The 13,936-nt window shown below is 42.3% G+C and overlaps 2 protein-coding genes across 2 annotated transcripts in view; one reads left to right on the top strand and one right to left on the bottom strand.

The window, feature by feature from the left end:
- The window catches only part of LOC104135078 (aldo-keto reductase family 1 member B1), a 10,120-nt gene extending 1,109 nt beyond the window's left edge, over window positions 1-9,011 (top strand). Inside the window, exons 2-10 of the mRNA XM_035888500.1 lie at window positions 163-330; window positions 1,400-1,516; window positions 2,217-2,294; window positions 3,186-3,308; window positions 5,055-5,161; window positions 5,362-5,443; window positions 6,574-6,657; window positions 7,524-7,606; window positions 8,933-9,011. Of these exons, the coding sequence (XP_035744393.1) occupies window positions 163-330; window positions 1,400-1,516; window positions 2,217-2,294; window positions 3,186-3,308; window positions 5,055-5,161; window positions 5,362-5,443; window positions 6,574-6,657; window positions 7,524-7,606; window positions 8,933-8,975 (885 nt within the window). The 3' untranslated portion in view covers window positions 8,976-9,011. The remainder of the gene's footprint in view (window positions 1-162; window positions 331-1,399; window positions 1,517-2,216; window positions 2,295-3,185; window positions 3,309-5,054; window positions 5,162-5,361; window positions 5,444-6,573; window positions 6,658-7,523; window positions 7,607-8,932) is intronic.
- Window positions 9,012-12,614: 3,603 nt separating this feature from the next.
- Window positions 12,615-13,936, bottom strand: part of LOC104135077 (caldesmon, smooth muscle) — a gene marked incomplete at its 5' end in the record, with an annotated part of 17,652 nt that continues 16,330 nt past the window's right edge. The window contains one exon of the mRNA XM_035888550.1: window positions 12,615-12,679. Within this exon, the coding sequence (XP_035744443.1) occupies window positions 12,651-12,679 (29 nt within the window). The remainder of the gene's footprint in view (window positions 12,680-13,936) is intronic.

Genomic DNA, 13,936 nt, shown 5'->3' with positions numbered 1-13,936 from the left:
ACAAAAATGCTGTTTGCCTGGGAAGTTAAAACTCAGTTTAAATGCAGGTGGCAAGGAAACTCCAGAAGCAGCTGCAAGGGGTGAATTTGCAGAGCTATCGCAGCAGCGAGCGCTGGCAGAAAGCCCTGGAAGAGCTCATGGTTTGGTTGTGTTTGCTTTCAGGCTCCTCCAGGAAAGGTGGAAGAGGTGGTGAAGTTTGCTATCGATGCAGGCTACCGCCACTTCGACTGTGCCTATTTCTACCAGAATGAAAATGAAATAGGGAATGCGATCCAGCAGAAGATCAAGGAGGGGGCTGTGAAACGGGAAGACCTCTTCATTGTCACTAAGGTACAAGGATGAGGGATTATTGGGGCATTTAGCTTTTCTCAAAGAGAAACCCTTGTTCCATGTGTAAAGTAACCAAAGAGCTTATTCCCTTCTATGATAATTCATTTCATGGTTGTCTTGTTGTGTGCTATAAATTCCATCCTTCATTTGCAATTTGGACTGTGCTTTACCTAAGGAATGATTGACACCTTTGAAAAGATAGCGTGGCTGTTGCCTATCGAATAATTTCCTTGCATCTATTAAGTCACTTAATTATACTGAAGGTTCATTTGCATGCACCCTAGAAAGATCAGAAAATAAAGACAAGACAGATGTCTGAATTCAGAGGGGCTGTGCTACTTGCTGGTTTGCAAGACATTTGAAAATGGCATCATATACAAAACATAAGCCTGAAAGGAAGAAGAAATTAAAGTATGGGACTTCAGTCTAAAGTATTTTCCATGTACTTATTCCATTTCTTTAACTCTTTTACTTGTCTCAGCAATGTCCTTTACCAAAAAGTGAGAACACTTCAACTAAAAAACTTATGTCTTGGGGTTTTTACCAAGAAAACCAGAAAACATTGATCATAACGAAGCTTTTCCACATACTCTTCATTTTTTTAAAGAACAGGTTTTAATTTGAATAATACTTGCAATTTCTTCTATTTAAACAACCTGAATTTTCATTTCAAAAATGAAGTAAAATTGACAACAGTTCTCACTGTGACAGTTAAAAGGGACAGAAGGAGGGTAGCTATGAGCTGCCCAAGACTCAAAATTTAGGCTGAAAAAAAAATATTCTGACAGTAACAGCTTTGCTGTGTCAGATACACCTGGCAGAGTGTTACATTTAGTTCTGAAAATCTCTTTTCATAAGTAGGAGTACTGGTTGTCCACCTTCATTACTGATTCCCTTATTTGTGGTATATTTGTCCTACCTTGCTATTAAAATATTGGCATCCATTCAGTGTGCACTGGGTAGGTGGGGAGGGAGTTGTCCTCCCAGACCCCCAAGCGAGAAGCTTCTGGCCCCTGATCTGGACTGTGGAAGCTATAGAGTCATGCTCAGGCTTGGTTTCTTCCCACAGCTGTGGAACACATTTCACGAGAGGTCCCTGGTTAAGGTAGCATGCAAGAGGAGCCTCGCGGCACTGCAACTGGACTACCTTGACCTCTACCTGATACACTTCCCTATGGGATTCAAGGTAGTCCATCTCTACATTCCTCTTCTCCTTACCTGGCTAGAAACATAGCGTATTCTCTCATCTACACTGTGGCCCTCTTCATGCTATGGTTCATTTGGCTCTTCCCTGAACCTAGTGGCAGCAAGCATTCAGTCACTAACTAGGTAGTGGTATCTTTTAGCATGTGGGTTTCCATGACTGTTGGAGCGAGGTAGTCGTAGGTATGACCACTGCTAATGAGCCCCCTGGGTCTTCAGGGAAACTGTAACCAACACACGATGGTGGAGTTTGGGATCGTGGCCTTCTGCTGGCCAGAAGAGTGTGAACATCTCAGGTTTTGGAGATGTTGCCTTGATCTGGAGTAACCAACAGTGAAAAATGAAGCATAGCGCAGCGAGTATGTGCTTCCTCCACCCCCGCCCAGTCTACACCTGTGTAAAATAAATAAAAAAATCTACAACAAAGATAGAGGGGTGTTTGCTCCCTTCTCTCTAGATATGCCTAAATTAGTCACATAATTGCTACTAGTCCCCACTCTTTGTATGCAGGGATTGATTTGTAGAAATATGGCCCTCATCCAAAAGAGAATAATTTTTAGTTATGCAATATGTTTAAATAACCAGCTAACTTTCTGCCTGTGATTCTGGTCAGAAATGTTAGTAAACAGTAGGAAATTAAACTCTTTTTAAAAGTTTATGCATTATCTGCCTTGAAACAACAGGCTGGTGAAGAACTGCATCCTCTGGATGATAAGGGTATGAGCATCCCCAGTGATACTGATTTTCTGGACACATGGGAGGTAAGTTAATGCTTGCTCTTTTGAGCAGGTATCAGCACTAAAGGTGGAGCAGAGATCTACACGCATGATGAAATCAAGGGATCGGTTTCGGTACGGAGGATAGTCACACAAAATTGTATTTCATGACCAGAACGAGCAGAGCTGCTGCTACTCCTTTGTTTTGAGGAGTAAGAGGCTGATGTCTTTAATAAGACTGAAGACTAGGAAAATATCAGCACTGCAGGTGCTGTCATTAAAATAATATTTGAATACTCACAATGGTAGAAGTGAAGCGTGGATTAATCCGTGTGTGGCTGTTAATTTACTGGGTGTTTCATACAGATAGGGAATTCTCACACTTTTCAGTGTTGGCCATCAGCATCTCGGGCTGTCCTTCAATACTCCTTTCCTGTGGACTGAGACAATTCACGAGTCTGCTTCTGCTACCTGCACCTCTGTGATGCTACAACTCTGGGAATGAATAGTTTTCTCTACAATAGCAGATTACAGTTGCAAGAAAGTATTTTGAGGTGACTGAGTTTAAGCTAACATCCTCCCTGCTGTGTTCTGCCAACTCGGAGGTAGTGTGCTGGCATAGGGGGAGGTGGAGGGGTCTCCCTTGCTTTTTTAGCTCCAGTAAAATGACTCCCAAAGAAGGCAAAGCAAAAGATTTTGCTTCTCATTACAGATGGGTTGGCCAAGCCATTCTTATATTACTTTCCCATCTGCAATGGGACATAAAGCATATAGATAATACAAAGTGCAAAGATTTATTTTTTTTTTAATTTGAGGTACTATTATTTAATCTAATGTGGGTTATTTGTTGGTTTGTCACTAGCTTTAGGGAAATAAAATGGTGTACTTGACGGTAATACCGCCTCATAAATACACGTTGGTTATCCTACTCATTAGGCCATGGAAGAGCTGGTGGAGTGTGGTCTGGTGAAAGCCATTGGTATCTCCAACTTTAACCATGAACAGATTGAAAGGATCTTGAACAAGCCAGGACTAAAATACAAACCAGTAAACAATCAGGTAAGATTTTTATTTCTACTGATGTCAACTAACGTTGGAATATTCCTAAATATATTCTTGCTGCACTTCAGCTCTAAAACTAACTTCTGCCATGACCTTTAAATAGTTTTGGTGCCATGGAAAGACCTTGCAAAGCACAAGGTATCTCTGGTTATCTGAAAGTCCCTTCAAGTCAACACTGCCTGCAATATGCAAGGCTTTGGTATGGTGTCAGTGTTGACAGCTTTTAGCTGACAGGGATCTCAACAGAAAACTTTTGTAGACTTGTCTGTCTATAATGCAGTGGAGATTTGAGAGCAATACCATACAAAACAGTATGGATTATTCATATGACAGTAGTATGAAGTGGATGAGAATATTCCATTGTTAGACATTGGAAAAAAGTGAAAATATCTATTACCTTGTATAAGACTTTGTGACTTTCTGCTGCATGACCTCTTTCGCACTCCCAGTGTCATAGCCCAAGTTGCCACAGGCCCGTTTCAGCTGGGATAACCAGCAAAATCCCTGCTGCGAGCTACTGCACCGGCACAGGAATGTATAGGAATGCTCTAACTCATTCACTGGACTTACTTGTTTTTTAGCATAAAATAAAACTTTTCCCTGAACTTCATTATAAAAGAGGAGGGTTGAAGTATACGATTATATAACAAATCCTCACGACATACCTCACAAATTAAATCACAGGATGGCAAGGGCATCAGGACCTTCTGACTTTCTTCCATATGCGACTTCTTTGCACTTGGCTGAGGGTGCTGAATGGCCATCTCTGCTGGTTTGGGAATATCCAAGGAAATCCCCACACTGGGTCCCATGCAGGCGCTGTGCTGCTGCACTGTGGTGCCAGGCTTGGGGCTAGCTTGTGCACCAGCCAGGCTTAGCACGAAGGGGACATCGGGCTTAGAAAGATTCTATTGAGGGTTTTAAAGTTCTGGTGGGGATGGACCCAACTAGTCAAAGTCAAGAGGACGGAAGCAGTCTGTTTGCAGTGGTGTCCAGCGACAGGACTAGGGGCAATGGATGCAAACTGAAACACGAGAGGTTTCAGTTGAATATGAGGAAGAACTTCACTCTGAGGGTGGCAGAGCACTGGAACAGGCTGCCCAGGGAGGTTGTGGAGTCTCCTTCTCTGGAGATATTCAAAGCCCGCCTGGATGAAGTCCTGTGTAGCATGCTCTAGGTGAGCCTGCTTTAGCAGGGGGGTTGGACTAGATGATCTCCTGAGGTCCCTTCCAACCCTTACGATTCTGTGATTCTGTGTGATTCTGTGATTCTGTAACTACCCCCATGCCAAAAGCTGCACCAACTTTGATACTAAAGAACTTCAGGCCTTGACTCCAGTTATCTTCTCCACGGGTGTGGCTGTGCCATACCCTGTCATTACAGTAGTTGCCTAGTTCTAGCTCAGGTCTAAATAAACTACTGTACATGGATTTCATGTCACCATGCTTGGTAGCAAAGCTATAGCATGTAGAAATGGCTGGGTATGTGCATGGTGCCACGTTATGCAGTGTAGACATAGCCCTGTGGTCACACTATGGCTTGTGCCAAGTTGAGCAGCATCCCCATGCAGGCTCCTGTTGTTTCCAGTTAAAGGACATTTTGCCCGAATGGCTGGTCACAACATGATCTGAGCTAACCTAGGGAAGCTCATCTCCCCAGGTTCCTTCACGTTTTCTGTTTGTTACGCTCTGAAGCTCACTGCAGTCTGCCTCTGTGTCAATCACGATGTTTCTGTGCTTGCAGATTGAATGTCATCCCTACCTAACCCAGGAAAAGTTGATAAAGTACTGTAAATCCAAAGGGATTGCTGTGACTGCATACAGCCCCCTAGGATCTCCTAACCGCCCATGGTAATAAAGGATTGCAATCTTTCTGTATACAAAATGATGCAATTGCTACTTGAATCTTTGAGGCAAATGATGTAAATAATACAGGTATAATGAGAAAAGTGCTGTTGCTTTGTTGCCAATTATTTCACACAACTGTCATGCTTCCTGCAGGGAAGCTAATACCTTTCTACCAGCAATATCCTGGCTTTTGTTTTTAATAGGGCCAAGCCAGGGGAACCTGTGCTGCTGGATGATCCCAAGATTAAAGAGATTGCAGTTAGACATCAAAAAACCCCTGCCCAGGTAAGTGGGATTGTGTGGGGCAAACTATTCCTCCTCCTCCGACATTTTTGCAAGCTAATGGCCAGTCTTAGCAGACTTCTTATCCTTCTCTAAAGGTACAGTATAATAGGGTTAAACTGCACTTGACTCTTCATACTGCCCCAGTTCTTACCAGCATTCACACAAATTATATATTATTATATATATATATATATCATACAGGTATTTTCTAAGAGATCTTGAGTGCTGAGCTTTGGGGGGGCTGATCAGCAGTGGTACATGCTTCCCTCAGGTGTTCCCCTTCCTAGGAAGGTTTCTTCTGCTCCTAGAGAGAAGTGCTTTCCCCCTGAGAACCCCCCTCCTCTGAGGTCTCCTTACAAATTATCAAGCCAACTTGTTACTCCTTTTTTCCAGCTAAGTTAGCCAAGTTATTCTTCAGAGAAGCCCTGTAAGTTGCAGACCTATTTAATTGCTCCCTGTTTGCTCATGTGCACAAAGAATCATTGAAAGCTGCTTGATTATTCAAGATTAAATTTTTTCTGTGTTAGTTGCTGGTCACACAAATGAGTTCTTGCGCAGGGTGTGCAGAAACTGCACTTGAAACAAATCCACATGTTAGCAGGCAATCAACCATAGTCATGTTTTAAGATAGGCAGAGCAGGACAAAAAATTGTATGCAACAGTCCTCTTTTGAGGTGGGAAAACTTTTAAAATATAGAAATACGGTTTTTCCTTCTAAGGACTTCAAAAAGCATAACCTAGGTGAGGTACTTACCTGTGAGCTCAGAACAATCTGCAATAACATTATGTTCATTTGGTCTGAGCACCCATGTAACATAAGCCAGAAGCATCATAATTTTTCTCCTTTACCCCCCCCCCCCCCCCCAATCAAAACAGAACAAATCCTGGGGAAGCCAGGATGTAGCAACAACATAGGCCAGAAACAATTCTAGTTTGTCAGTAGACTGCAAGCGAATGCTGGCAAATCAAACTCCTCCATGCAAACTGGTAGAATCTTCCAAAGAGTGAACATGGTTGTAGAAAGATAAATTGGTTTGCGCATGAAAAAAAAAAGTAAGAGAGAATACAAAATTCATTTGAACGGATTTCTTGGTACACCTGTGCTCATGCTCCTCCTTGCCCTTTCCTAGGTTCTGATCCGGTTTCTTATCCAAAGAGACGTGATTGTCATTCCCAAGTCTGATAAACCACAGCGTGTTGAGGAAAACATCAAGGTGAAGTTTCCATTGGGACTGCTGCCACCTTTATTACACAGGATAGGCACCCACACCCGTATCTCCTCCATGTTTCCAAGCAGCACCTAAGAGGCATTGGAAGGGGAGCACAGAGATGCAGAAATTGAGGCTTGGCACTACCTAACCATCCACACTTATTCTCTGGGGAAAAGCATTTTGTTCCTGACAGGAGAGAAATTGGTTACACCAGGATGATCTGAGCCCTGCTGCTGTGGAAGGGGAATCCCCACTTTGGACTTGCCCTCTGGGAAATGCTTAATGAGCCCCTCTTTAGAGTGTAAAGGAATAAATTGTAAACACCAGACCCATTAATGTCTCACTTGGAGGCTGCAGTTCCCCTTGGCGGGGAGGTTCAGCTGGATTTTTGCTCATAAGGCCTGGCATCTTAGATGACATCTCTGTGCTACTTTCAATTCACACTGCTACATTTAAAATGACTTATTTCTCCTATAAACCACGAGCTAGAATTCTTAGATAACTGATTAATTGAGAGACAACTAGTTGCTGTTGGTGCCCGGTAGTCCTCTGTTGTAGCAGACGTACTTACTGCTAACTCCAGTGTTTGTGACACATCGAGCAATCCATCCTTAGCACCTGAAGTTTCCTGGTTGTGCGTTGCAACACAAACTGCAGTGGTTTTCGCATTCAGCCACGCAGAACTACAAAACATTGCTGTGAACAGTGCCTCAGAGAGAAAAGGGCTAACTTGATTATTTCAAGGGTAAATTGGTATTTGGCTGAGAAATAAGAGGATGTTCCTATCTCAAGTCATAAATGCATGAAGCACATGTAGTAGCTAACTACTCATGAACCTAAAAAGGCTTTTCTTTTTTTTTCCCTGCTAGGTGTTTGACTTTGAACTGCCTAAAAAGGAGATGGATGTCATCCTCAGCTTTAACAGGAACTGGAGGGCGGTTCCAGTGCTCCCGTATGCTCCTTATTATCCTTACTATCCACTAGTCCTCTCTCTCTATCTGTATTTTCATCCCCCATAACTTGAAAACATACATGACCAAAACTAGGGAGAGCTCATACCGTAAACCCTGGACCCTTTTTGTCAAGCCTTTGACACTGTATCCCACAGCATTCTCCTAGAGAAGCTGGTGGCTCACAACTTAGGCAGGTGTACTCTGAGTAAAAAACTGGCTGGATGGCTAAGGCCAGAGACTTGTGGTGAATGGAGTTAAATCCAGTTGGCAGCTAGTCACAAGCAGTGTTCCCCAGGGCTCAGTATTGGGCCCAGTTCTGTTTAACATCTTTATCAATGACTTGGATGAGGGGATTGAGTGCACCCTCAGTAAGTTTGCAGATGACACCAAGTTGGGCAGGAGCGTCAATCTGCTTGAGGAGAGAAGGGTTCTGCAGAGGGATCTGGACAGGCTGGATCAACGGGCTGAGGTCAACTGTATAAGGTTCAACAAGGCCAAGTGCCGGGTCCTGCACTTTGGTCATAACAACCCCATGCAACACTACAGGCTTGGGGAAGAGTGGCTGAAAAGCTTCCCGGTGGTAAAGGACCTGGAGGTGTTGGTTGACAGCCGGCTGAACATGAGCCAGCAGCGTGCCCAGGTGGCTAAGGTGGCCAACAGTATCCTGGCTTGTATCAGGAATAGTGTGGCCAGCAGAAGTAGGGAAGTGATCATGCCCCTGTACTTGGCAGTGGTGAGGCCACACCTCAAATACTATGGGAGGGGAGAACTTCTTGATCTCTACAGCTGCCTGACAGGAGGTTGTAGTGAGGTGGGCGTTGGTCTCTTCTCCCAAGTAACTAGTGATAGGATGAAATGGCCTCAAGTTGCATCAGAGAAAGTTTCAATTGGCTATTAAAAAAAATTTCTTCACCGAAAGGGTTGTCAAGCATTGGAACAACGGTGCCCAGGAAGGTGGTTGAGTCACCATCCCTGGAGGTGTTCAAAAAACTTGTAGACATGGCACTTCAGGACATGGTTTAGTAGGCATGGTAGTATTGGGTTGACAGTTGAACTTGATGATCTTGGAGGTTTTTTCCGACATAATGATTTTATGACTCCAGGTAATGAGACACATCCTGGAACTGTCATCAGGAGGGAGATTCTTTCACGGCATTCCCTTCAGCATCTTGGTGTTGCACATGCTTGTTCACAAGCCTGTGTTCAAATTAAGGACAGGAACAAAACTTGAGTACATTGGCAGTGGGGGAGGGAAACTACAGTAGGGAAATGCTGCTGAAGATACTTTCTACAATACTTAAATAACCAGTTCTTTCTCTTCGCAGAGCTGTCAATCACAAGGACTACCCATTCAAAGCAGAGTATTAATGCACTGGTTTTCCAGAGACCTCCGCGTAGCTCCTTCCAGATTAGAAGATGTACGTTGTAGCTTAGTCTTGATTATTTCTTCTGTACTTGACAATCATTAAGAGCAGTTACTTGTTCTCCTTTTTTAGGGGGAGACCACTAGCCAGTATAAAAATGCATCAATAGGGATGGGTCTTTTGTTATGGTGGTTAACAGAAATCTGCTTTTGATTAGTAGTAAAAAGACAAATGTCTCTTCATTTCCTTTTTTCCTTGTCTTCCTTAATTAAAGACATGTCTAACAAAGAACTTTGGTTACTTACAAGATTTTTTTTATATGTAATTTCCAGTGCGGTCAATCATACTGGTTCATGAGTTGCTGTCAAGGAATGCTGTCTTTAATTACATATTTTATATGAATAAAGTTTGAATAACAACAAAACTTAATCAGTGTAGTGCTTAAATTATTTCATACAATTATTTATAAAACATGTCTGAAGTCTGTTTTTTTAAAATTTTAATACAGATAGAAATGAGCTTTTATAATTCCGGTAACAAGGACAATACATAGAGACTACTTTCTGGCTTATGCATCAAACAGGATCATGCTCTGGCTAGAACCTAAAGAACAAAGTAGTACCTATTACTCCACATAGCCCTCCCTCCGGACAATTAGAAATTGAACTCATGTGTGATAAGAGGTGAAAAGTTGAAGGCAGCATCATGTGCAATGATAACACACATCAAAATACACCCAGCCCAACATAAGGGTCTGACTGACTTGCTCTGGACAGATTTTTGCACCTCTGCTGGCAGCATTCACAACAATACATCCAGACAAGGGTTGGCTTTATCTAAGGAAAACATAGAAAAAATTTTCTTTAAAAACACCAAAGCAAACCCTGAGGTAGACCTGCAGTTGCTTTAAAGTATTTTCAGATGGGTAATGCTTGGTCAAAGCAAAGGCAGGCTTGAGAAAGGCTGTTTTGTGGCATTCTGCACTCTGACAAGAGAGTCTGGTTAGGACGCCGAGTGAGCTGCAGCAAAGCATCATGAGAAGCTAAGGTGACTATCTGGTATCGTCTGAAAACACATCAACACATAATGGTATTGAGACACCAAAAAAGCTCGGAGCGCTGCTGACTCAGCCACTGGGATTTGTCTTTGGCTAATTCTGCCCAGGAGGTGGTGCCAGCTGGTGGGAACAAACCATGACCGCACCACTTTACAGTATTGCCTAAAAGTAAAACCGACTGTGTCCAGCATGCTCCCATGCTCTCAGAAAAGGCAATAACCAGGAGCAAAAGAAACTTACCTACATCAACAAGGAAAAGCGTCACTTCAGCAAAGATTGCAGAGAAATGTAGCAATGCAGTTGGTCAGTACAAGGCAGGAGAACAAGCACGTTTGCAAGCATACAAGCTCTTTTCAGGTTAAATTAGGCAGCATCCGATTATTTCTCCTCCAGCAGTTCAGAAAGCTGTGCTTGCTGCAGCCTTCCCAGTGCTTCCCGTGGAGCTGGTAGCAGCCTGGGGGGCCTCTTTCGGATGACTGTGACCTGGTTAGAGCAGGGTGTTATGTGCTGTGCTGCTGCTCGAGAGAAAAATGAAGGGGATAGGAGGACAACGGCAAAGCCAGCAGCTCCCCAGGCTTGGTCCCCATGGTCATCCAAGCCTGGAAGCACATCCCACCGAGGCAGACAGGAGAAACAGGACAGCTCTCACACAGAAAATATTTTTCGAAGCAGGAAAGCAGATGACTGTGCTGCTAGGTCAGAACCTGCTTCATTGAGAATGCTGGCTTCTGGATGATGCATAGCTCCTGTCTTGTACTGATAGGCATGACAATTACATTTTTATTTTTTTCCTTAAGAATATGTAGGTTAAAGCTGCTGATTTTATGACATGGCTGTCTGGCGTAGGATAGGACATCAAGAGAGACATACTTCTATGTTCTTTGCAACAATACCTTATTTTACACAGTCTTAGCATGATTCCTCTGCCAGTTACAACTGGCTCATTCCTACTCATTAACAAACACAGGGCTGCTGATGGAAATATTCCATTTATTGTGGATGCAGTTTCAGAATACATTGTTTGAACAAATCATTTTTATTGCAGCTATCGGATGTATTTGAAAGACTCAGAGGAGTGTTTACAAAACCCCCAGACAAAAAACATGACAACTCACAGACAATGTCAGGCACAGTTTCACCCCCTACAGATAACTACGTGCATCTCTATATGTAAACAAGATGTTACAGCCAAGCAGGGGAGCTCATCTTTGAGTTGAAATATAACATTATTCTTCTTGAGGAAGAAGTCAGAAGCTGTAAGAGATGGAAGTGGTGAAAAGGGAGATCCTGGTAGTTCCGATGCACAACAAAGCTGTCAACAATGTGCTCAGGGGCTACTTCAGTTACTCAGTTTATGCCACCCATACACTGTAGGATGTAAATGCTAAACTGTATGGCATTTAAATTCAAACCAAGCTGACGTCTTATAGCCATGTGTTTACTATATACAAATGAAAACATCTGTAAATAAGATATTTGGGAGAGAGAGTTAAAAAGAAGCACTATAGAGATAGAGGTTTACTTCATTTTAGGTGGACTTAGTGTACGGCACTGACGGATGGCAAGATTTAGTGTACAGTCATTTGAAACAAGCTCCAGCTGTGTTTAGGTTTTTTTTCTTTTTAATTATGGTAGTTTTATATAAATTAAACTACAACGTTTTATACAAGTGACCTATTTTTGACCCTCTATACCCTTACCTTTTCCTCTTTTAAAAACTATACTTTCTTTTTAATTACCCATTACTGGGCAACTGACATTTAAAATTTTTTAATACTTATCTCACCATACCTCTAATGGCAATTATGAAGTCTTACTATAGAAAAGTGTGTGATTTTGTCTTTATTTTTTTAAGCTGTGATATTGGCTGATTATGTATGTTTATTACTAAATATAATACTCTAGCATGTATTAAAGCATTCTACCATTAGTAGTGCCTTTAGGCTAAACTTTGTAAAGCTATGTGTGTATATATTCTAAATTGCATTCAATTACTAGTCACTAACAACAAAAAGAAATATCAGTACCGCTGTCAGCTAACATAATCATCCAAATTTAGGTATTAACTTAAACTAGAATGGAAAAAATGATACTTAAAAAAAAGTATAAAACAAAAAAATTAAGACACGTTATTGATGCAGTATTTCTCATGACATGGGCAACTTACAGAAAATATTACATTGTCAACTAAAGATATTTCTTCCATGCCTTAGTCTAAAGTGCAGAAAGAAAGACTTCTGTATCACAAAAGTAACCACTGTTTTTATAGGTTTACTGCACACCTTTCTTAAGCAACTTCACTTTACACGCATTTTGAGTTGACCTCTTATGCCAGCTGAAATCACTGTTCAGATATATAGTTAGTTATGACTATCAGTAGGAGAGTCTATATATTTCACAGCATGGGTTTCTTTAGGAATAAAGGCTCTTGTGCAAAGGCAGTACTATTATGATGAATGTCTAGACTGATTATTAAATACAGTGCTAATATACATGGTTTTAACTGGGATAATGCAAAAAGACATTTTGGTAAATAAACATAAATATAAAAAGAACAATTTAGCACTTTTTCCTTTTTTTTTTTTTCCCCCAACTGATTGGTCCAGCGTCTTTAGTGGCCTTCTACGGTTCTTTCTCAAATTGTCTCAAACCTGCTGAGAAAAAGAAAGATTAAAGATGGCTTGAAATAACCCAAACATATCTCTAAAATAGAGGAGGCATGGCTCTAGGTTAACGCACAGCACACAAGAAGGCAGGACAAAAGCTGGATGCTGCTGTGCTCGTGTACCGGGATTGCTCAGAGGTGGTCTCTAAGAGGACAAGCAGAATTTCACCTATCTCCCCTCTGACAGTCCTGGGAAGCAGCTCAGGGAGAGCTCAGGAGCTTTGCACCCAGAAATGGGGAGGGTGCTGCACCCAGCGCTCTCCCCAGCTGCAGGTGGGTGGCCGCCGTGCGGAGGCTGGCTGTGCTGCAGCGCGTGGAGCATGCGCTCCCAGCCCACGGCAAGACTGAAAGCCGGCTCCTGAGAGCATCCTCCTGCAGCCCCTCTGCTGAAGCCCTCATCTCACTCAGCCTTAGAGGAGAGGCTCGGCGGTGTCCAAACCACTCAGTGGGGTCTGGTCCTGTAGGCAATGACACATGGCTGCTAATGCCTTCGGTGGGAGCAAAGCAGCGCTAATGTTGGGCGAGCCTGAAAACCCCTCTCCTAACAGCTTGGTTTGAAAAAGGGTAAGAGGAGGAGGAAGGCACTCCATTTTGCATGACTCTAAACTGATAAGAAAAAGTTCACAGGTATACCATAGCTCTGGCTTCACAAACGAATGTGAAGAAAAAAGTGTGCTTATATTAATGGGTAGAAAATCAAAAGTTTTTCTATATTTCATCATTTTATTCCTAGTGAAGAGTCAAGGGATATTGCAAGACATCTTAAAGCTATTAAATTGATCAACGAATTTCCATTCTTCCCCACTGCTCCTTAGGCACATATTTCCTTTAATCGGTTTTGTTTGGAGTGGTTTAGATTAAAATAAAAATCTAAAAAGTGCACAAAAGCTAGGAGGGGAACTTTGCCGATTTGTTTCTGTATAACTAGGTTGTGTTTCCCCAACTAGTAGTAACTAGACTCTTTTTGCCTTGAGAAGACAGCAATGCACATCTCCAGCAAAAGCAATGTTTGAGATCCATTCCAGTCTGGATACACATGAAACTCACAACCAGCCAGAGGAATTATTTTAAAAAATCAACACTGCTGGATTTTCATCAGGTTTGACTATTACCCAGTGCAGTATTTAAAACCAGATGCAGGGCTCGTTCTCAGTAGTACTGAAATCTTCCATTTCTGCTCAAATAATAATGCTGCAACAGCCTCGCTTTTCGGGTTTCCCCTCTTCACTCATGAAAGACACAT

The sequence above is a fragment of the Egretta garzetta genome, unplaced genomic scaffold (assembly GCF_000687185.1).
Source record: "Egretta garzetta isolate BGI_Z169 unplaced genomic scaffold, ASM68718v1 scaffold81, whole genome shotgun sequence".
Taxonomy (NCBI): Eukaryota; Metazoa; Chordata; class Aves; order Pelecaniformes; family Ardeidae; genus Egretta; species Egretta garzetta.
Note: the sequence above shows the minus strand (reverse complement) of the source record. Positions and strands in the feature narration are given on the sequence as shown.